A 24,409-nucleotide genomic window follows, 5' to 3' on the forward strand; every position below is an offset into this window, starting at 1 on the left:
ACTAGTTGAAGACTGTGTCTTACTTGTACAATGCCACTAGTTGAAGACTGTGTCTGACTTGTATATTGCCACAAGTTGAAGACTGTCTTACTAGTACATTGCCACTTTTTGAAGACTGTGTCTTACTTGTACATTGCCACTAGTTGAAGACTGTGTCTTACTTGTACATTGCCACTTGTTGAAGACTGTGTTTTACTTGTACATTGCCACTTTTTGAATACTGTGTCTTACTTGTACATTGCCACTTGTTGAAGACTGCATGTAGCCCTTAAGATATCTCTGTCTTAGTTATTACACTTATTTCTAGTATTGATGACCGTATGTTGCCTCACATATATCTCTTAATTATCAATAAATAAAAATAAACCTCTCTTTTATATAGACATACACGTTTCTCTCTTGTGTTATAGAGAGGCGAAGGATACCAAAGGAACATTTAAACTCATAAGTCGAAAATAGACTGTCAACGCCATGGCTAAAATTGAAACAAAACAGAACATTAACATTGATCTGTGCAGTATTAACCCCATATATAGTTATTATAAAGTCGGGTCTTTTTCTGACTATACGACCCATTAAAGAGTAAGATCAAACACTGCTCTGCTCGAAATCAAAATAATGTGTATTAGTAGGGTGACATATCCAGTGGCGGATCAAGAACGGGCCCACTGACTGCCTTGGAGAGAGGGTCCGCTCCGGTCATGCTTCAATATACCCTTTATTATCAACCAATTCCTATTCTGGAAAAGGGGGCCTGTGCCCCCTGTCCCCATCTAAATCCGCCTCTGATATCTTTCTGCAGAATGTTAAATTTGGAACTAGCATGTTAAAAATCCAACTCATCTTGTCGGTTTAGTCAAAGGAGATTAGTATTCCTACAACATTAAAAGGTTCTTGTCCCGAATATACATGTTTAAAGATCATTTACTTTGACGCTTTACGTGAACAGTCATCCATGCTGTACATGTTGTTGGTCTTTTTCCACTTTCATTTGCAATATTAGCCCATTGATATCATCTTACTTCTATTATTTACGCTTTTAGGAAAAAAAACATTTTTTTAAAAGTATACTGTCAAATTTAAATAGATCAAAAAAAATCAAATGTATTTATGATACACTGTTAGCTTAAACTGACAAAAACAGATGTGACAACTCAAACAGTTTTTAAAATCACATTAATTTTGTATAGATATGAATAATATATAAAGATAAATAAAACAAACAAATTATCCACGATAGCGGATCGTTGCAACAAAGTTCACATTCGAATTACAATCTTATGTTTATAAAATAGAACAATGGAAGTTTATACCGAAGTTGAACAGAAATTCGGAGGGAGATGGAAAATCTACAAAAGTGAAAACTTTGAAGCATTTCTACAAGAGGTTGGTATGTACAGATCTTACGTTGTGCACTTATTTCCAAGCCGCTGTTATGCACAAAACTATGTTATTGTGTCAGTTATTCTTTTATTAAATCATGCATACACATGTAGATGATAATGCATGAGAATGGTGTGTTTACTTAGTTATCCGTAAGGTTGAGGAGTATACGAGTGAAGCCCCTCCCATTTTTTATATAAATTCTGGATGAATGGACTAATATACATTTGTTAAATACAATTAGTACATGCAAATCACTCTTATATCGAATAACGATCATATGTTATTGGGGACAGTATTTTTGTCAGCCCTTCCCCTTCCCTTTGTTTTTTACAAAGGTTCTTTATGATATATTAGTGACCGTTGCAGATAGTAAACGTGTAGTTGAAAGTAAAAAACCAATACAAGTTATCTTAAGTATATCATGTTCATATAATACAGAAACAAAAACGAGAAAATACGAGTGAAAACAAAAATGACGAATTTTGCAAAACAGGGATGGCGCTAAAAACAAATTGTCCTGTCCCTAAGTATATAGGATAACGATAATATGATTGATATAATTAGTAATAATTAGTTGCACCAAGAGCACATGATTCGAACTTATTGTGCATATAAACAAAGGAGACATTTAGTTGTTGCTTTAAATTGTAAACTAAATTTTATGAATAATATGCAAAATTAAACAAGTAAAAATGATTCGGAGACAACAAGAAAATGAACGGTTCAATCATCCAACAAACAGTTAAAAAGAAAATCGAGAGTTTTATAAAGCAGAGGGGAATAATGACAACGTCAAGTTTGTATAACTTTGCAATATTTCAGAGCTTTTTTTAACAGTTTATTAGCAATCAAAACACAACAAAGTTTAACAAAAAAAGCAATCACTCAAACAAACAATCACTCAAACAAACAATCACTCAAACAAACAATCACTCAAACAAACAATCACTCAAACTAACAATCACTCAAACAAAAAATCACTCAAACAAACAATATCACTCAAACACAATCACTCAAACAAACAATCACTCAAACAAACAAGCTGGCAAACTAACAACAACAACAGCAACAAATGATGACAATAACAAACATAGTACGAAGTAAACACATACAATTTATGTAATTTATGTAATTTAAACTCCAATGTTCAGATTTTTAAAAAATTTTTAACCTTCCTTTCAGGGGTTAATGCATTACTACGAAAAGTTGCAACAAAAGTTTCCCCTGAAACAGAACTCACTATGTCGGGAGGGAAAATTAAAATAGCAATGAAAACAGGTTTGTTTACTAGCGTGGACGAATTCTCATTGGGTGAAGAATATATGAAGGAAATTCAAGGCACTTGGATGAAGGTACATTATTATTGTTAACTTGTATTGTGTAGTCTAATATGTTGACTTTTATTTGTTTGAAAGGTTGCAATTTTGTAAATGTCGACATTACAATTTTATCACAGGAACTCCCTTTGCAACTAAAAATGTTTCATTTTTACTATTAAGTTTCGTGAAACTTTAAGGCGCTACAATGTTTTTCTATACTGGTAACATTTAAAAGTTATTTCTCTATGAGATGAAACACAGAGATCATATCTTGAACCAGTATACGCTAACAAATTAAACATATCTATGAATATTATATAGCTCCCTAAAAGAGGTGTGACTTTTGAAATAGCTAAATTTACAAAGTGCAACCTATAGGTTTTCTATTGTATTTTGAGCTGTCTTGATGAACTATACCTCCATTTTCTCACATTTATAACTAAAGGGAAACCATTATTAGTTTACTTAACCCACAAAATATTGATGACACAAAAAATATATGCCATTACATACAATTATGCTTTGAATCTTTGTAATTTTATTCATTTAACCTTGATTTGATATTTTGTCATACATAATATATATTTATTTATGTGATGTAATATCATGTTAATGTGGGGGAAGACATCATTATACTTGTATTGATTTTCCTGATTTAATAAAAACTTGAAAACTTGATAATAAGTGTGTAATAAAGTTAGAACCGTTGAATAAACAGATAAAATAAATCGCAAAACAGATGTGTTAACGGACGGAGACAACTATAGCTTACTATACGATATGGGTGTTTCTCTCTTTTCAAAGCCGCACGGTGACCTGTATAATTGTCACACCATTGTCTGTAATCTGCATTGACAGTTGTTTCATTGGCAGTCATACTACATCTTCTTTTCATATTTGAATATAGACGTACAACCAGAAGCTAAAATGTATCATATCTTTTTTTATATATCATCCTACAGAGGAGTAGTTTTTAAACTTTTATGTAGTGTCCAGGTAGTTATTGTTTTTGGCTTTCGTTTTTATCCTTTTTCTGATTTTGTTTTTGAGCGTTCCTGACGTAGGACGAACGAAATTTATAAAGTGTTAATTCATTCCGTATTTTGTTGCCAAAGAGAAATTTGATAACGGTCCCTTCTGTTTTTAAACATAAAAAAATGTGATATGAGTTTCAATGAGACAACTCTCCATCCAAGTCACAATTTGTAAAGCTAAACCTTTATAGGTCAAAGTACGGCCTTCAACACTGAGTCATGGCTCACACCGAACAGCAATTCGTAAAGGGCCCCCAAAAATGACTAGTGAAAAACCATTCAAACTGGAAAACCAATGGTCTAATATATATATATAAAAAAAATAAGAATGTGTCCCAAGTACACGGATGCCCCCATCCGCACTTTCATTTTCTATGTTCAGTGGACCGTGAAAATGGGATAAGATCTCTAATATGGCATTAAAATTAGAAATATCATATCATAGGGAACATGTTTACTAAGTTTCAAGTTGATTGGACTTCAACTGCATCAAATACTACCTCGACCAAAAACTTTAACCTGGACCAAAAACTTTAACCTGAAGCGGGACGAACGGACGGACAGACGAACGAACGTACGAACGTACGAACAAACGGACGGACGCACAGACCAGAAAACATAATGTCCATAAATGAGGCATAAAAAAACGAGAAATACTTTTGAACCGCATCAACAATTAAACGACAACCACTGTATATCAGGTTCCTTACTGTTTTTTAAATTCTTTTGTCATGTAATTTCTTTACTAAAAGTATGCTTGTTTCATTTACAGGCTAAAGGAGAATATGAAGAAGGAAAACTTATTATCGTACAAACTCCAATAGATCCTAAAAATAAGATGAAATCACAAACAGTACACCGTGAAATTGTTGATGACGAACTAGTCATGGTAAGTTTTACATGTTACTCATAAATGTGGAAGTGAAAATTATATGAAACTTCAAATGAAAAATAAAATATGAATATTTTTTCATAACTGAATTGCTAGTTTTTAATATAAATCTTATGTACCTATACACTTTTTTCTGAAGTGCTAGGTCAGCTCCTAATCATCAGCATACCACCGCATCTGCACATATGAAATATGTAAATTCTCTAAATGTCGTCTATCTCTTATTAAATGTTATTCAATTTCTTTTTTTCTTCAATTTTCAGACACTGTTTGTTGGTGATGTTGTTTGTAAAAGGTTCTTTAAGAAGATGAAATAAGAACTAATGTTTCTTTGACAACAATAGATACTTTGGCTCATGTGCATAATGTTAATTTATATATATATATATATGTATCTAAAGTATATATGTGTTTTTGTTCGTTTTAGTCACACATCCTATAAGTTGATTTATATGAGAAGCACGTTTGAATTGAAGTAAATAGATATGTCTGTACTCAAAGAGTGGATCTATGACATAAAAATAACAAAAATGGGGAATGTTACAAAGAAACAATAACCCGATAAAAGATTAAAAAACAGATTGTTACACCACTGTCCCTTGTTTGGAGGGATAGCGCCCGCAAACATGTTTCACTCCGCCACATTCTTATTAGCCTGTCCCAAGTTAGGAGCCTGTAGTTTATTGGTTGCCGTTTGTTGATGTATTACATATGTACAGTATGTGCCTGCCCCAAGTCAAGAGCATGACAAATTTGTTTTTCTTTCATTTATTTTGTACATAGATTAGGCAGTTTGTTTTTTCGTTTGAACTGTTTTGCATGTATCATTTAGGGGCCTATTACAGATTTCAATGCGGTTTAGGCTTTGGTCATATTTGAAGGCCGTACGGTGACCTTTAGTTGTTTAAAAATTATGTGTCATTTGGTCTCTTGTGAATAGTTGTCTCGTTGACAATCATACCACATCTTCTATTTTATATTAAAAAAAGGCCAGATTTTAGTTTAAACATATTTTATTTGTTCAAGTACAAATTGGATAAGACACAAGTCAAACAGACTTAAGAGTTTTTCTCCATTTAACATTTATAGCAATATAATACAAATTATATGTGTGAGCATGTATGTAAAGAATGGTATATCTATTGAATATATATATGTTTTTTTTTGTCAAAAGACAGAAAAGTGAAGAAAGAAAGAAAACAAAGACTAGAGGTTCCTGATTCAGGACAGGCGCAAAAATGTGGAGGGAATAAATGTTTTGCGACACCTCAACCCTCCCTTTATACCTAAAACCAATGTGCAAGAAACAGACACTCAGAAATGTTGCCAGTAAAACTCAATTTAAAAGAAGTCCGAGTTATTATATATAAATGAGTGCGCTGAATATACATAAAGAGAAAAAGAGAGGGTGAGAGTGCATTTTTATACTTTAAGGAAAGATAATGAAACTGTCATCCACTATTGAGAGATAAATGGATAAAGTTATTGATAAATGAGACTCATAAGTAAACACAGAAAAAGAGTGAGTTAAGAGATGTTTCCAACGTTGAAGTTTGAATTCTAAGGTTCGGAACTTGAACCGAGCAAAACAAAAAAAACTCTGACTTGCTCAGTTTAGCTCAATGATTTCCTCACCTTTTTTTAAATTGTTAGTACATTAATGAATTCTATTTCACATCTACAAAAATCTAATATAATATACCAGTGAATTATAAGAGGAAAACAAACAAACAATTCGTTGCTTAGTTACAAGTAAACTGTCCCGCAAACGTATACTTAATGATTACATTTGTTTAATTAATACTATTTAATAGCTAATGTTAACAGCTCCAATCTTTCAAATTAAATTGAAATTGGTGCAATACATTTTAGTAAAGCAAGGTCCAATTCATATGTATCAATGTGTATGTCATGATATAAGGTTTAAGTTCCGTTTCGTACAATCTTGAATGACCGTCTATCAACTGAAACATATATTTTGATATCCTATTTATTTGGCAGTATTTAAGTCGATTGGTGTTTTTAATAATTCACCAAATATCATGTTTGATAACTACATGGACTGATTTTTTCAAAACATCATAAGATGATTCGGCTGTTATTGTATTTGTTTCTAACTTTAGATTGATATAACATTTGGATACTTAACGTTCAGTAGCAAATATGCCATGCATGTTCAAGAATATCTCACGTGATACATGGTATCAATGTTGTCATTCCACTTTACTAAGTTTTTAAAGAGAGCATACATGTATTTCAAGTTTTATTTGTGTTAACAAAATAATATATTGTATTTAATGTTGGAGGTCATGGGTACGATTCCTTGCCTGATACATTTGAGTCTCTAAGAGAATATTTGGCTCATGGTCCATTAGTCCTATAACATATGACTTCGCATCCTTATTCAATTTTTAACGTTTTTATACTGATATTTTCATTTTTTATTTTTGTGGCACATTGATAGTAAAACAAAATATCAGAACAGTAAATAGAAATAGTAAATTATGCCCCCGAGGTCATATGTTATAGGACTAATGGTCCATAAATCACTAAATTCTAAATATTGAATTTAATATTGAAAGGTATTATCAAATCAAGAATAGCAGTAATAGGTACATATTCAGTTTTAAGTTCACCTGGATGAAAGACCAAATAAGCTTTTCTCGTCACTTGGCGTCCGTCATCCATCGTTGCCCGATAACTTTAATTTGCAAAAATCTTATGCTCTGAAACTACTTGGCTAAATTTAACCAATGTGGCCACAATCTTACTTCGTATATCGATCTATATCTTGTTTCAAAAATGTGTCCGATGAACGCGCCTGTCAACCAAGATGGCTAAACATATCTAACATAGGGATAAAATGCAACTTTTGTCGCAATTTTTAAAACTCTTTTTTTTTCTGGTCATCTGCTTGACCACAATTTTTTTGTTCATCAAATTGGGAATCAGTTTTTATGATGAAAAAACATAACCCCCCCCCCCCCTTTTTTTTTTTTTTTTTTGCCACTCCTTGAGGTTCCCTCAGTTGGTTGGCGATATATACTGTCGATACAAACTTTGTGGAGTTTATATGTATAAACTTAAGATTTTTTTTTATTTCCTAATCTACAGTTTTCCATTTAGCTAATAAGTTAATATGTGGAACGTTTAATAATGTGTATAGACACTTATTATAATATTTCATTAACCAACTAAGTGCATTATTGCCAAAAGTGACCGTTTATTAAAAATTACATATTTTCTGTAATGGCCCTGTTTTTCTGTAATGGCCCTGTTTTTTTCTGTAATGACCCTGTTTTTCTGTAATGGCCCTGTTTTTCTGTAATGGCCCTGTTTTTTCTGTAATGGCCCTGTATTAATGCCAAGTTTGTCTGTATTAAGCCCTGCTTGGGTTTTTGATAAAGTTAATAAAACTAAGTTGTAAAGGGTATAATACCTTTTTGTATTTTATCTAATTTAGTAACCAGCAACCAACATTAAAGAACCATATAAAGGGATCACTGTTCATTCAGTTTTTAACACATATCTCTTTTAACTTAATATTTTGGATATTTGGTATATTTAAAGCTTTATAATGGTGAAGTACAAATTATTTTGTTCAAACTAAACTGTCATTAAAAGAGTAAGACAGTACATCAAGTTAGCAGCAACACATACACTTTTGTTCAGTTGGTTAATAAATGTATTAAGAAATGGATGTTTTTATAATGGCCCTGTTATATGTCCTCGGTCAGTAATAATGGCCTCGGATGTCTGTAATAGCCCTCGGCGTTGCCTCGGGCCATTACAGACTTCCTCGACCATTATTACAGACCTTGGACATATAACAGGGCCATTATAACTCCTTCTACTAATGTGTTATGTGACACGATGCATATGAATGCATTCTAAATTTCCTTGTACAATCGATAGCTTACAAAATTTGACAGAAACGTTACTTATGCATGTTATACATTCTTCTTTTCACTCGTATAAACTAGTTTTTTCAAACCGTTAAGGCTAAAATCCCACTCAGTTCAAGATGTAGAACGTTATTGATGAATGAGGTACAGGTAAATGACAATATTCAATATTTATGTTTGTATACGACGTTTCGGTCTACCTCTCCGTTACCTGAACGTTCCACATTGTAAACCTGTATAATTCCGATAGTATATAAGATGCGTATTCTCAACCTTTAAAACATAATTTATTTCTCCGTCTACTTCGCGTTACATTATAGTAAAAAGAATAAAAAATGTCTTCTGATGATTTGAAAACTGCACTTGGAGGAAAATGGAAGGTTTACAAAAGTGAAAAGTTTGAAGAATTTCTAAAAGAAATGGGTAAGTGATAATATCAATGTCAGATCGTTGGTTTTCTCGTATAGATTTTTTTGCATGTTGACATGCGTTATTTTCATACCAAATATAAAGGGTTTTCTCATTGTCGAAGGCCACACGGAGATAATCATTCCACATCTCCTTATTATTTTTGGAAAACAAAGTATAAATATAAAGAACATTTTCTTTACATTTTATTGTCACATTTTTTTCAAATTTAATTCATTAAGTTGTCGGACCGAAATTGGTTCATAGTTCATCAACGAATAGAGCATTTGAGGCGCTAGCTATGGGAGGGCTTGGGTACACTCAGAATAAAAGTTATTAATACAATTTAAAAAAAAAATCGACCAACACATAATCAAACGAATTGCGACGGCAAGACAAACAGCTATACAAAGTACCGATTCACTTATAGACCCCCATCCCCATCCCCTTAAAAAGTACAAAACCGGTGTTCCTTAAAGGTGAAGTTGTTGTGCTGATTTTGTGAAGGAATAAAATCCTGATAATTGGCGTTTCGTTATTTTGAAAAAGAAGAGCAAAACATTGATGAGGTAGTGGCTACGGGAAGTATAACATGTCAATTGTCATTCGGTGACACAAATATTCATTAACGGCTAACAAAAGCCTTACCATAAAATTGAGAATGGAAATGGGGAATGTGTCAAAGAGACAACAACCCGACCAAATAAAAAACAACAACAGAAGGTCACCAACAGGTCTTCAATGTAGCGAGAAATTCCCGCACCCGGAGGCGTCCTTCAGCTGGCCCCTAAACAAATATATACTAGTCCAGTGATAATGAACACCATACTAATTTCCAAATTGTACACAAGAAACTAAAATTAAAATAATACAAGACTAACAAAGGCCAGAGGCTCCTGACTTGGGACAGGCGCAAAAATGCGGCGGGGTTAAACATGTTTGTGAGATCTCAACCCTCCCCCTATACCTCTAACCAATGTATGTGTGTCAGGTAAAGTATACGTACATGTACCATGACTGTATCGTCTAATTGATTTTATCTTATTTTTCCTATAATTCAACTTCAATTGAATGGTCAATATTTATGATCATTCATCTTGCATCGGTATCACAACTCATGCAAAGTTTTTAGAAAGTTATAAATTGATATAACCTTTCATTGCTAACTACTTGTTATGGAATAGAATACTTCTGTTTGAATAATATGAATACACTTGCAACTGCATATTTATTAGAATGAAGACCTAGCTCGGAACTGCTGTTTAAATGTAGGGGTGAATTAGATCAGAGCTATTGTTTATTAAGCGAATTAGATCAGATCTATGGACAAAAATGATGTTGAAAAATATTTTGAACAAATGTTTTTGACTTTATATTTTAAAAAAAACAACAAAAAAGCAAAAATTTATACTCTACCAAAAATAAATTTAAGTAACCAAGCAAATAAGCCATTTGGTACAATTTTCACTTGGCAAAAACATTATTATATTGTTAACTATATTCTTTACTTAGAAACAAAAAACAAAGCCAAATCAATATGCATTAAAAAATTAAAACCTAAAGATATATATAATTATATCAAAGGTATAGAAAGTGACACACCTATTGGTTTCATAAAATGGAAAAAAAATTTCAATCTAAATTCCTCAAATCAATTACATGATATATTAAACTTGACATTTCACCAGTTAATTGATAACAAACTAAAAATGTTTAGGTGGAAATTGATCAATTATATATTGCCATGTAAGCAACTGCTTTATCAATGGAAAATAATGAAGGATAATCAATGTCATATATGTCACCAAGTAGACAATTATAATCATTTTTTCAAAGAGTGTGAATTTTTACAAGAATTTTGGATTAAAGTTGGGTCATTACTAGATAAAATAAAAATAGGTACACATATTTTATCAATGCAAAATTTAATACTTGGATACAAAATTCATGACAGTTCATATTTTGATATTAATGTGTTGTTAACAATTGTTTTATTTGCTGTTTACAAAAGCAATTATAGAGTCATTATACATCAGAGTTAAAACACAAGTACATAGATGTATACAGGGTTTTTAAATTAGAATTCTTAGAATGGTATGAAAATAGTATACTCTTAGAAAGAAAATGTAGTAAATTTTTGAAAGATACATTTAAATATATATAATTCACCACAATGTAATTCAATAGCTGAGGCGTACAAGTACTTATGATTGAGTAGTTGTGTGACAGGGAGTGTGTGTGTGTGTGCTAGTTTTGGGACCAAGTTTGTGTGTAGGCACATGTGTGTGTGTCTGTTTATGTGAAAGTTAAGACATTATACTCCATGTACTCGCAGAGCAATATTATGTTTTTTCATTTATGTTTTATGTATACTGTTTCTCTGTTTACACGAAACGATTGTCAATACTTTATACAAAGTATAATCAAAGCGCGAAAGCGCTGTAAAAGCAGTAAATAACAGGTTGTGTGTATTTCTAGTCCAGTTATATCATTATCTTCGATAGAACAGAGGTGGTTTGTAGTATTTAAGATTTAGAGTTCTCTTGTACCTAGTTCACCTATATCTATAGTCTACTGTTTACAGTATATTTTCTGTACCTCGCCATGAAATGCATTTTTAAGACACAAGAACTTTTCCTTTTTAATGTAAATAAAACTATTTTTAATTATTGATTATATACACATATTCAATTACTCCTATCCTATGAAAAATAATTCACAAAGATTGACTAGTCTCCGTTCTGTGTGTATTGCTAGAACATCAAGTAACATAATGGTTAATGTACATAGTAACATGTCAACTCTTTTGAAGACAGAACTTTTTTTAAATTCTCCCTCCAAGCAAAATTATTTTTCAGTATAAACATGATAAAGTTATCTACCTGTATTAATGACCTAGAGACTCTCAAGAGCCTGTGTCGCTCACCTTGGACGGTCTATGTGCATATTAAACAACGGACACATATAAAATGACAAAATTGTGTTTTTGATGATGGGGATGTGTTTGTAGATCTTTCTTTACTGAACATTCTTGGTACTACAATTATCTCTATCTATAATAAACATGGCCCAGTATTTACAGTTGAAAATATTTTTTAAAAATTAACAAAAAATACAAAAATTTATGAAAATTGTAAAAAATTGACTTTAAAGGGCAATAACTCTTTAAGGGGGTCAACTTAAAATTTTGGTCATATTGACTTATTTGTAGATCTTACTTTGCAGAACATTATTGCTGTTTACAGTTTATCTCTATCTATAATAATATTTAAGATAATAACCAAACTCTGCAAAATTTCCTTCAAATTACTAATTTGGGGGCAGCAATCCATCAACGGGTTGTCAGATTTGTCTGAAAATTCCTGGGCAGATAGATCTTCACTGGAGAGACAATTTCACTCTTGTCAGATTTGCTCTAAATGCTTTGGTTTCAGAGTTATAAGCCAAAATCTACATTTTACCTGTATGTTCTATATTTGGCCATAGTGGCCATCTCGGTTGGTTGACCGGGTCTAACCACACATTTTTACAGAGGATGACCTTGAGGTCACTCCGATGTATTGTTATCGCTTAAATTTCCGTCATTCATAAATTCTAGTCAAATTAGTTTTGGGTTTTCAACACCAGTGAAAAAAGTGCATTTTCATACCTGCGATTTCTGTTCTCCGGTTGTACGATGTTTCAACAAAATATGGAATCATTTCAGTTGTTGATTTAGTGGTGAAAATTTGACTGAATTATATCTTAATAAATACGATTTTATATGTTTAATTGGTGTTTCAGAAAGAGGTCAGGTGCTCTTGTTCATTCATAAAATTATCGTTCATTCATAAATTTATCGTAAAATAAAAATCATTACACAGGTTATACGTGTAGTGTAAATGACCACCTGTTATCTAAAAATAGCGGTCTCACCAATAAGAACTTTTAGCGACAAGAAGCGTCAAGAACGGACAAGAAGAATAAATTCAGCGACAAAAAGACTATTTAGCGACATGAAAACTTCTCGTACCGCATGATGATGACACATATCAAATGAACAATTATGTGTGGGACTTAGTTTTAAGAAATGATGTCAAAGTAACACTATGAAAATATTTTTAGTAAGCTGAAATATATATTTATTTTTTACATGTTTATGTCTTGTAAGTTATTTTATTTCTGTCCCATTTTTCAACATTAATTAGCGTCTCGAAAGGGGAAATGTTTTAACTGAATGGTTAATTTAAATTAATTATGAAAATTGTTAAAATTAAATAAATAAAAGTAATTATTGCCCAGTTACAGACACTACCAGGGGATAATCCATAATTACCCCCAACTTTAGCCTGGTCTGGGAACAGTAATAATATATATGTTCCTGGCCTGGTAAACTTGTTGTCTCCTTGTGAAATATAAAACATATTAAAAATGATTTCCTGCTTAAGTCTTTTATTGATATAAAGTCAAAACCTTCTTGCTTTTCACTAGACAACCATGTCCTGTCAGGTTTAATTCTTATATATGTAGATGAAAAATAAAAGTGTCCCAAAACATTAACATGGCAGCAATTGCTTTTACAGCCTTTAAGGCTTTGATTTTTTTACAGAAGAGTGTCCACCATGCACTTGCACTGCACTATAATAATAGTAGAATAGAATTATCATATATACAAATAGATGAAAATGATATTTATCGGTCGTCCAACTGTCTATATCAATTTGCTCAGTTCTTTATAAAACTCGATCCATATCACGGCTTTGTGACGTCAAATACGTTGACCTGGCCTTAATAACTTTGACCCGGACATATCAGCGACGTCATAATGTTTGAACCGACGTTGATAAGTTTGACCCGAACTTATCAAGTCAACTTCCGGTTGCTGGTGAAACTAAGACAATACTTCCAAAAGACGCAAATGCAGCACGATAAATCGATTATCAGGTTATCGGCATATTAATATTGTAAAATATCAGCTGCTCGACATAATATGCGCTTACTCGACAAAAAGCTTAATATTATGTCTCGCAGCTGATATTTTACGATATCAACATGCAGACAACCTGATAATCGGTACATACATGCAATCGTAATATTAATAATATATATAACAACAAACCAGTGTATTCTCTACGACTATTATTATACAAGTATAATAGTCCAAGGTATACTGATTTCTTGCACTACAATATATAATAGTTATTACGGTGAGGTTGAATTTCCTGTCATTTATTCATCATCCAAGCACGAACTTGTATCAGAAAAAAATATCTCTGTAAATTAACCCAAGTTTCAGGTATAGAGATGTGATCTGTTTCTGTGACATGTGCTTTTGACCATCCACAAGAACCTGCGGTCATCCGATGTTCAGTACTTCAGTACTTTGATTTAAATTAGATACCGCAATGATGATTTTGGCTAAGTTTGGTTAAATTTGGCACAGTAGTTTCAGAGAAGATTTTTTGTAAAAGTTTATGGACGACGAAACCAAGTGATGAGTCAGGTCAGGTGAGCTAAAAAGGAGTTTTTAATCAAGGTAACAATGACATCTGGTGGCCATAAAAGCTGTCTCATTAGCATTTTAACCACTTCCCATATTTGCTTTTAAGACAATAGAAGAAAATTATTCAATGCAAAAACAACACTTACTTGTAAATATGAAATTCTCTTTACAGTATGAGTTTTTCTCATTGTTGGAGATTGTACAGTAGTACAGTCCTGTAACTGCTTATACCCATTTCTTATCCCCTTTAGTTTGATAAACTCACAGAATATCATATGTTTACATTGTGCCACATCTCCTTATTTTTATATGCATTATAATAACATGAACAATTGTAATTCATATCTATATATCAAAGCAAAATGAATTTCACTACTTTCATTCATGCATCCTTTGGAAAAATATAAGTTCTAAAATGACACAATATATGTTTATTTATATAAAAATAATATTTAGTTTTCGACTCTTAACAGGTATAAACAAGAATGTTTCCCCAGTACACGAATGCCCCACTCGCACTATCATTTTCCATGTTCAGTGGACCGTGACATTGGGGTAAAAACTCTAATTTGGCATTAAAATTAAAAAGATCATATCATAGGGAACATGTGTACTAAGTTTGAAGTCGATTGGACTTCAACTTCATAAAAAACTACCTTGACCAAAAACTCTAACCTGAAGAGGGACAGACGGACGGACGAACGGACGAACGGACGAACAGACGAACGGACGCACAGACCAGAAAACATAATGCCCCCCTACTATCGTAGGTGGGGCATAAAAATTCACAGCTGTGTCATGATTTGTGAAATCTGTGCTGAAAACATAGGCATTTATGGTGTTTGAGTAATTCCATCTGTGAAGCTCAACATTAGCTCGTCAGTTGGTGGTGGACAGTTATAAATCTTTCCTGCAGGATGAATGTACATCTGTTCAGGAAAACCAATTTCACAAATCAAAACTTTCCTCTAGATTTCTCCTACAATATTCATCCAGTTTAGTTCTTTTGGTTTAACGGGACACCGTCCTGATTTTTAATTTTGTAAACCATTCAGTCTCTTGCTTACAAATGGTGCATGAAAATAGGATGGGAATGCATGGCAGTAGACAAGTCTCTATAAAGTGGGTATGTGCCCTGAAAAAAGTTTTATAACATTAGCTTTTTTGAAACTTGTGAAAGACTTGTGCAACACACATACCTAAATAACTATAACATAGGTGGAGAGCATCATTCATGTCAATGTTTTGTTCCTGTTTACATTGTCATTGATATTTTTCAAGAAAGCCCGAGGCATAGCTCATGAATTCTTGTAATTACAACCGAAATTTACATAATTACTGCTAAAATAATTATCAGTATAATATATCTCTTGTAGAAAAACCATACAATTGTAGTATTAACCAAAAAATGTCAAACAGATGATATTGAATCGTAATCCCAAAAGTTATGACGTCTTGAATTCACCCCCCTTTTTATTCTAAAACGATAATTGCGGTTGCAAACAGACTTTGGTTTACTTGCATGGCGATTATATAAATAACAGTATATATTTCTTAAAGAAAATAAAGTTTTACCATGAATAGTTTCCTGAACGTAGTCGTTTTCAGTAAAATGTGCCTTGCAAACAACAGCTGATTGATATGGGTCAGTGGCGGATCCAGAGGGGGGGTTCCGGGGGTCCGCACCCCCCTTTATTTTGGCCGATAAATGCATTTGAATCGGGACATATGTTTTGCACCCCCCCCCCCCCTGCACCCCCCCCCCCTTTTGCCCTGGGCTAGCACCCCCCCTTTCGAAAATTTCTGCATCCGCCACTGTGGGTTCTACGATTGCATCGCACATGACAATCTACGTTTGAGCCATGGCGTTGATCCAACTTTTCCTTCTTATTAAGTCATTTAGAAATGCAAGTCCTCCTCTTAAATGACACTCAGGTACACACCAACAAGGACTAGGCATCGTTAATTGTGTGATTGTTTTGCAGTGCATAAACGGAAGTTAAGGACGGAACTGACTGGTCTCACTAATAAGAGACAAAAAGAATTTTAGAGACAAACAGCGACAAGAAGTTTAATTTAGTGACGAAGCGACAATAACTAACAAGGGACAAGCGAATCGTAATTCTCTCACGAGGCTATTCTCATTTGATGTGATAGGGTGAACCTACACCTATCAAATATGTCCCTATGAAAAAGAAGAATTTCACTGTTAGAAAGGAAATGATATTGCATGGTTTTGATTCAATAAATTCTTTAAAAGGAAATTGAATTTTTTTTGTTTTGATGGCCAATTTTTAGCGTGTGCATAAAATATATATATTTTTTTATATCTAATCAAAACTAATCCCTTTCTTAATAAAAACATATTTTTATCTATCAATGTACAGTAATATAAAAAATGTTTTATAACCGCCCCTATAATAAAAAAATAATGCATGTTTTTTTTAATATCTATGGGGAATAAGTTGTTGCAATGACATTTTTTTTATTTATGTATAGTAGCTATATAGTCTTCTTGACGCTTCTTCTCGCTAAATTAATTATATTGTCGCTTCTTATCGCTATTTTAATTTTATTGTCGCTTCTTATCACTTTTTGACGCTTCTTGTCTTTAATTAGTGGAACCCTATTCAGGAACGATAACTTCATATTTTACATAACTGAGACCGAAATAACTATAACGTCATACGGCTTCACGTACAGAAATACTTTAAATTGTATATTATGCAATATAATTCACGGTCAGTCGACTTTTAATTATAATATCATGTTATATCAACGAGTGAAATGATTTTAAAATATCTTTAGATCGCAAATAGTACTCGAAATTGAACGGACCTCTTTCCACACGGAATTCGAATAATGATAGTTTGTAATCAGATTGACTGCTTATAATGCAAAAGACACATTAATAAACAGATTTTTAAAACGAACAATACACACTGATCGTTTCTTTATTTCCCAATGTAAATGAAAGGAACAAAAACCAATACATACCACAAAAAGTAGAGGAGAAATTTAAACATTTCCGGATCTATTTCTTGCAAAATGACCCCCAGCAAAGATTTGCGTAAGGAAAGATGAACCTCATGACTTGAAAGTCAGGCATTAAAGCACTGCCTTTAAAAAAGTCTCATTCTTTATCCATCATGTCTATGTTTTGACCATGTTAACTTTATACCATCAGAATGTCATCAATGTTTGATACTCATAATAGGCTAACGCATCAAGTTTCTCAGTATTCTGTAGCGCATTCAAGTAATCGTTAAAGAAAACAAAACAGTTATTTCATTAAATTTAAAACTCACCAAATAAATTAAGAATATTCCAACATACAAGAATGAATAAAACGCACGTGTTCAAGATACATAATAAACATCTATACCACGTGATATACAATTAAAATAAGTAGAAAAACGTAAACAGAGAGAACGTATGTTTTCCGGATTTTATTGTTATGCAGTTTTTGTAAACTATATAGATTGTAATAATATATTAACCACTTTTGAAACTTATAATAAGTTTATCTTGTGAATCCCCTGGTTCAGTTGATAATTCACACACAGGGATAAACCTATCTGGGATAGTTGTACCTTTTAGGGTATTTGGTAACAACCAATAGTGCAATAAACTGAATAATTATTAAAAAAAAAAAAAAAACTATATTCTGTTAGTTTTTTTATTCTGTGAATTTATGCTACATTTCAAGTTTTGAATATAAGTTACAATGTAGATTAATGCATTTTCTGTTTGTATGATCATTTCTCGTACTTAAACATACATATATTGAATCCAACTGAATGTTAACTTTATTCATTTACAGGTATCAATCTTGTGATGAGAAAGGCTGTTGCCAATATGTCACCAACAAATACCTTTACCATCGATGGCAATAGCATAACAATTAATATAGAAGCTGGACCAAAGAAAATGGAAGAAAAATACACGTTAAATGAAGAGGTAGACAGGAAAACAGATGCAGGGGAAATGGTCAAGGTAACTATGGTCTTCGTGTAGCCATTTTCTTTTAACCGTATGCTATAAATTAGAGCATAATATTTTATTTTTCAAATTTCCTCCTCAACGGTGGTCGTGTTGTTGCGAACTCCTCTTGATCCTTGATCGGGTCAGACTAAAGACCGGAACTTTGTATTTGCTACGTAAGTGAGTGACGTACTTTGTTTTCGAGTGGGATGATGTCGTTGGACGTTGAACGCCAATCATTTAACATCTTCATCATCAACCATATACATGCATGGGTTGCAAAGTTTGAAAAAAATGATGTATTCGGGATTTCTTTTCTTTTTCTCTCAAAAGTTTTAGATGTATGCAATTGCAATTTACTGTTTATGAACTGCATATCTTAGTAAAATAAACTATTATCAGGTATATATGCATAAATCGAAAGACGACCAAAAAAAATGGACAGAGAACCAAAAACTTATTGAAAACAACAAAAATAAAGTGCAGAATTCCTTTTGATTTGATTTTTGCATGTCTTGTTAAACAGTAGGATATGTGATAGATTTACATATGTTTTGATATATCTGACTTCTTCAAGGAGTTGTATAGTTTGTTGTGACTCTTTTTGATAATAATCTTATATTGCAGTCGAAAGCGACGTTTGTCGACGGTAAATTGACAATAGTAAATACTCCTACTGATGCTACCAAGAAAGTTGTAACAGTAGTCAGAGAAAAACAAGGAGATGATCTTGTCATGGTAAGTCTTTAAAGAATATTGGTTTGTTATGGGGAGTAGGCCTGATTAATTAATATAGATTTGTTATGGGGAGTACGCCTGTTTAATTTATATTGGTTTGTTATGGGGAGTAGGCCTGTTTAATTAATATTGATTTGTAATGGGGAGTAGGCCTGTTTCATTAATATTGGTTTGTTATGGGGAGTAGGCCTGTTTAATTAATATTGGTTTGTTATGGGCAGTAGGCCTGTATAATTAATATTGGTTTGTTATGGGGAGTAGGCCGGTTTAATTAATATTGGTTTGTTATGGGGAGTAGGCCTGTTTCATTAATATTGGTTTGTTATGGGCAGTAGGCCTGTATAATTAATATTGGTTTGTTATGGGGAGTAGGCCGGTTCAATTAATATTGGTTTGTTATGGGGAGTAGGCCTGTTTCATTAATATTGGTTTGTTATGGGCAGTAGGCCTGTTTAATTAATATTGGTTTGTTATGGGGAGTAGGCCTGTTTAATTAATATTGGTTTGTTATGGGGAGTAGACCTGTTTAATTAATATTGGTTTGTTATGGGGAGTAGTCCTGTTTAATTAATATTGGTTTGTTATGGGGAGTAGGCCTGTTTAATTAATATTGGTTTGTTATGGGGAGTAGGCCTGTTTAATTAATATTGGTTTGTTATGGGAAGTAGGCCTGTTTAATTAATATTGATTTGTTATGGGCAGTAGGCCTGTTTAATTAATATTGGTTTGTTATGGGGAGTAGTCCTGTTTAATTAATATTGTTTTGTTATGGGGCGTAGGCCTGTTTAATTAATATTGGTTTGTTGTGGGGAGTAGTCCTGTTTAATTAATATCGGTTTGTTATGGGGAGTAGTCCTGTTTAATTAATATTGGTTTGTTATGGGGAGTAGGCCTGTTTAATTAATATTGGTTTGTTGTGGGGAGTAGGCCTGTTTAATTAATATTGTTTTGTTATGGGGAGTAGGCCTGTTTAATTAATATTGGTTTGTTGTGGGGAGTAGTCCTGTTTAATTAATATTGTTTTGTTATGGGGAGTAGGCCTGTTTAATTAATATTGGTTTGTTATGGGGAGTTGGCCTGTTTAATTAATATTGGTTTTTTATGGGGAGTAGGCCTGTTTAATATATTGGTTTGTTGTTGGGAGTAGGCCTGATTGGTGGATGTTGATATTGAAGACCCATTGGTGGCCTTCGGTTGTGCTCTGCTCTTTGGTCGGATTGTTGTCTCTTTGACATATTCGAGATTTCAATTCTCAATTTCATTTTAGTGTCTTGGGCTCTAAAATACGCCTGTTTATTGGATATTTGTCAATTCTATTTGTCAAAAGCTAATTATATAGCAATATAACATTTACATGGGAGTTAGCGTTTATGTTCCCATTGACAAACACTTTTTTTAATTTAACCAATTACTATCTATTTTTGTTAATTGATGGGGGTGGGGTACTGACTATCGTTTCGGGTATAACTGTGCCGACAACACTTTCGAAATCATGCCCTGTTCTAACCAGTAAACATTGAAAAACGTACCCTGTTCTAGACTCGCTCAGAAAATGTATACCCTGTTCTAGACACGTTTTTTTACTTTAATTGACCAAGGATTAAGAAGAAAGCAAAACAAAAGATTTTTGATCATCTCTTTTTGGTTCTATAAACATTTAAATAAGTTATCCTGTTCTAGACAAATACTTTGTTTAAAAGAAGACACCAGCAGGGGATGAAAAGGCGAGCCTGTTCTAACCAGCAGGACATAAAAAGGAACCCTGTTCTAACCAGCAGACTGGGCAGGGGGTGAAAAAGAAACCCTTTTGAGCGGCACACACATACCACTAAATATATAGGAAGTACCCCCCCCCCCCCCCGGTGTAGGGATAACCCTTAAAAATACATGCGTATAAAGGTCATCTTTTAAGAATATGTAATAAATATAATTTCAAGTATACTACACTTTTATAGTTCTACATGACACATGATAATTTTAGTTTTGTCTGCGGACTTTATTTATAAGAAATATGTGTTAAAGTTTTGACAAAAAATATACATAAAAGTAATTTTAAATATGCAAGTTTTGTTATTTATTTTCAGACTATGACTCGTGGAGATGTGTCGGCTAAAAGATATTTCAAGAAGGCATAAACCTGTAACATTGAACTCTACGTAACTTAAGGAGTTACATCGGTTCACAACTTTTTCATGTGACCATGCAGATTTCGCACTTCGCTTTTAGCATTAAACCTTAGAATGGAGATTGTGTAGATTCTGTATATTCAGTGACATTGTTTACCTCTGGTTTGTGAAATTTTAAATATCAACAACCCAATAAATTTGTCTCTGACTTCATTTTACTATCCATTCATTTATTTTAGCAATACATTTTCACAAATTTTCATATGAACATACAGTTTTGATATTCACTGCTGCATTGTAAGGCAAAATGTCAGCATCTAGTCAACACACTCTTATTTTCCAGTGGCAGTAAAATGGAACCCAATTCAATCCTCTTCAATGGTAGGCAAGGCCATTTTAAAGTGTACGCACGAACATCGTACAGTGGTCTGAATGCTTTCCATTTCTATGTACAGTGGCAGACAGTATTATTATGTAATTATTATCTCCCTTATTTACACTCAAAATTTCATATTTCTTAATTCAATAATTCACATGATGATTATTCAGTACATACATGTTCTTGTTAAATATAGATATTTGTATTTTGAATTCATTAGTTAAAGATATTTATTTGTATGCTGAAGTTTAGAATTTCGGTTTATTTTAGTTGCAAGTCGTTTGGAATTGTTAAATTGAATGAATTGAAGCGTAATGTTCAGTCTAATTTCAGTAAACTGTGCATATCAAAATCTGTCTCTGTGGATAGTATATCTACTTCATGCATCTACGAGTAAAATTAAAATCATTGAATGCACCATTCCTGTACATTGAAAACTCATGATAAATGTTGTATTTGAAGAATAAATTACATGCATATATATTGTTTTTTTACTGATTTTTGTTTTCATTAACTAATTAATAAGTTATCTAAATAGCGATTTTACACTTGGCATCCATGAATGAACTTTATTCTCACAAAACTACATGTCATCGTCTCCGTGTAAATCAGTTAACAAACTTGATCAGACTGTGTGTGGTCTGCATCATCTAACCTGCAACAGAATTGTTCCTGCTACAGTAGCAACATCTTGCTACATGTCCCTTCCTAATTATGTTTTTTCTTCTTTTTTTTCCCTCAATTTTGCCCCTTTAATAATTTTACTGCTATAACTAGGAGATTACAAATAAACTGACATCTCCAAAGGCAATCAGTAGGATGGCACTTATCAGTAAACATATAAATAAGTAAGAGAGAAATAATAGAAAGGGAATTGTAGCAAGTCTAGCAAGAACTGTACAACCAGCTGCATATAGTTAGATTATCGTTGAATCATCTCAACGAGATTTTTAGTTTGTTACCCCGATTTTGTTTTTTGTCCATGGATTTATGAGTTTGAACAGCGGTATACTACTGTTGCCTTTATTTGAGCCGGTTTTGTTTTTTTTTTTTTCTCGCAGTGATGAAAACCCATTGGTGGCATTGGGCTATTGACTGCCGATCGAGCTATTATCTCTTTGACTTGTTTCAATTTTGATTCTCAATATTATTTACCATTCCATACTGACGTGTATATCAAATAAATATTTTGATTGAACAATAAATATATTGCTCCACGTTTAAATCCTCACAGTTCAAAAGGTAGAACTTTGTACGTGTTATAAATACAATGTATTGTTACTGTACGGCGATATGTAAATACTGGTTTATGTTAAAGTTAATAAGACACAAGTAATAGCTTTTCTAAAAAGCTTGCCGTATTTTAGCTAATTATATTGAGATCAGTGGTTTGTGAGTAGTTTATTTTTATTGGAATATTGCACTTCAAGAAATATGAAAACATGCGCTTTTTTGTCATTTTTGGTGTATTATTGGTCTACCCGTGTTATAATGGAAGGAGATTTTATAAAATTGAGAATGGAAATGGGGAATGATATTATAATAAAATGTATTTTGTGTCTATAATCAACTTGATAAAAATAGCATATAACCTACAAGTACTTTTGAGGATTACTACTTGACAAAATGGACAACAACAGAAGGAAGTGGCGGATCCAGAGGGGGATGTATAAGGCGTACACCCCATTCCCCCCCCCCTTTTGCTCATTTTTTTTTTTAAATGATTAATCATACTAGACTATGTGAACTTTGCGATTTCCTGTGTACTCTATTTTTTTTATATTTATGTGACAATTCTTTACTTATAAAGATATTTTTGGCTGGAATTTACTGATTGTCAAAGTAATGTGATTCGCTATGGTAGAGTTGACCAGTGCTTCGAAAAACGTCACTCAGTTGTTTTGAAATTCAAATTACAGTAACACATTGCTAAGTCTGAGGATGACAATCATGACACCTTCAAAGCGACATAGGATTGAGCAAGAACGTATTGACTTCTATTTAACTATTCTACCAAACAGGAAGTAATACTCTATAGACTATAACACTCTCATGAAAAAATTCTGAGGCAATATTATTTACCTACGAGAACATGTTTAACCCCAAATGCCATTGTCATGATTGGTTGAATATATAAAAGTGCTGCTTTGCGTTGAAGACTAAACTCCAACCTTTAATAATTTACTTTTATAAATTGTGACTTGGATAGACAGTTGTCTTTGGTACTTACATACATGTATATGAGATCCAGTTATATCTATCTACAAGATTGAGCACACATTTTTTTTGTAATAAATTTGAAAGATAATTATTTCTATAATATCTGATAATATGTATCAGTTATTTGTGATTTTTCATTTGATGTGTACTCTCTGGTAATGTCAGTTTCAGCATGATCAGTTGATTGGTTGTGATAGAAAAAATGGGGCAGTTTGCAATTGTCATGTGCAGGTACACCACATGTGAATCTTCTTTCCCCTCTCATTTATAAAATTGTGCATGATATCTATCACAGAAACGCACCAGAATTTTGGTAAATGAAACACTTGTCATATTAAATTAAAGTCAGGGGTGGAATTAAGAGGGTTTTTCAGGGGGCCTGGGCCATCCCTTTTGTAGGAAAATTTTGTTTTTTTATAGGGAATCACTGAAGCATGACTGGAGTTGGCCCCTTCTTAGGCAGTCAGTGGGCTCTCGCTTATGAAAATTTCTGGATCCACCACTAAAAGTTTGAGTATAGTTAGATAAGAATTTAT

The 24,409-nt window shown here is 32.7% G+C and overlaps 2 protein-coding genes across 2 annotated transcripts; both read left to right on the plus strand.

The window, feature by feature from the left end:
• Window positions 1-1,224: 1,224 nt before the first annotated feature.
• Window positions 1,225-5,131, plus strand: LOC143074285 (cellular retinoic acid-binding protein 1-like). The gene is made up of 4 exons (XM_076249817.1): window positions 1,225-1,390; window positions 2,569-2,738; window positions 4,512-4,628; window positions 4,895-5,131. The coding sequence occupies exons 1-4, from the start codon at window positions 1,300-1,302 to the stop codon at window positions 4,946-4,948; spliced, it is 432 nt and encodes a 143-aa protein (XP_076105932.1). The 5' UTR covers window positions 1,225-1,299; the 3' UTR covers window positions 4,949-5,131.
• A 3,629-nt stretch (window positions 5,132-8,760) lies between these two features.
• Window positions 8,761-22,134, plus strand: LOC143075032 (fatty acid-binding protein-like). Its single transcript, XM_076250268.1, has 4 exons — window positions 8,761-8,959; window positions 18,250-18,422; window positions 19,038-19,148; window positions 21,233-22,134. The coding sequence occupies exons 1-4, from the start codon at window positions 8,872-8,874 to the stop codon at window positions 21,281-21,283; spliced, it is 423 nt and encodes a 140-aa protein (XP_076106383.1). The 5' UTR covers window positions 8,761-8,871; the 3' UTR covers window positions 21,284-22,134.
• The last annotated feature ends 2,275 nt before the right edge of the window (window positions 22,135-24,409 follow it).

Source organism: Mytilus galloprovincialis, chromosome 5 (genome assembly GCF_965363235.1).
Source record: "Mytilus galloprovincialis chromosome 5, xbMytGall1.hap1.1, whole genome shotgun sequence".
Taxonomy (NCBI): domain Eukaryota; kingdom Metazoa; phylum Mollusca; class Bivalvia; order Mytilida; family Mytilidae; genus Mytilus; species Mytilus galloprovincialis.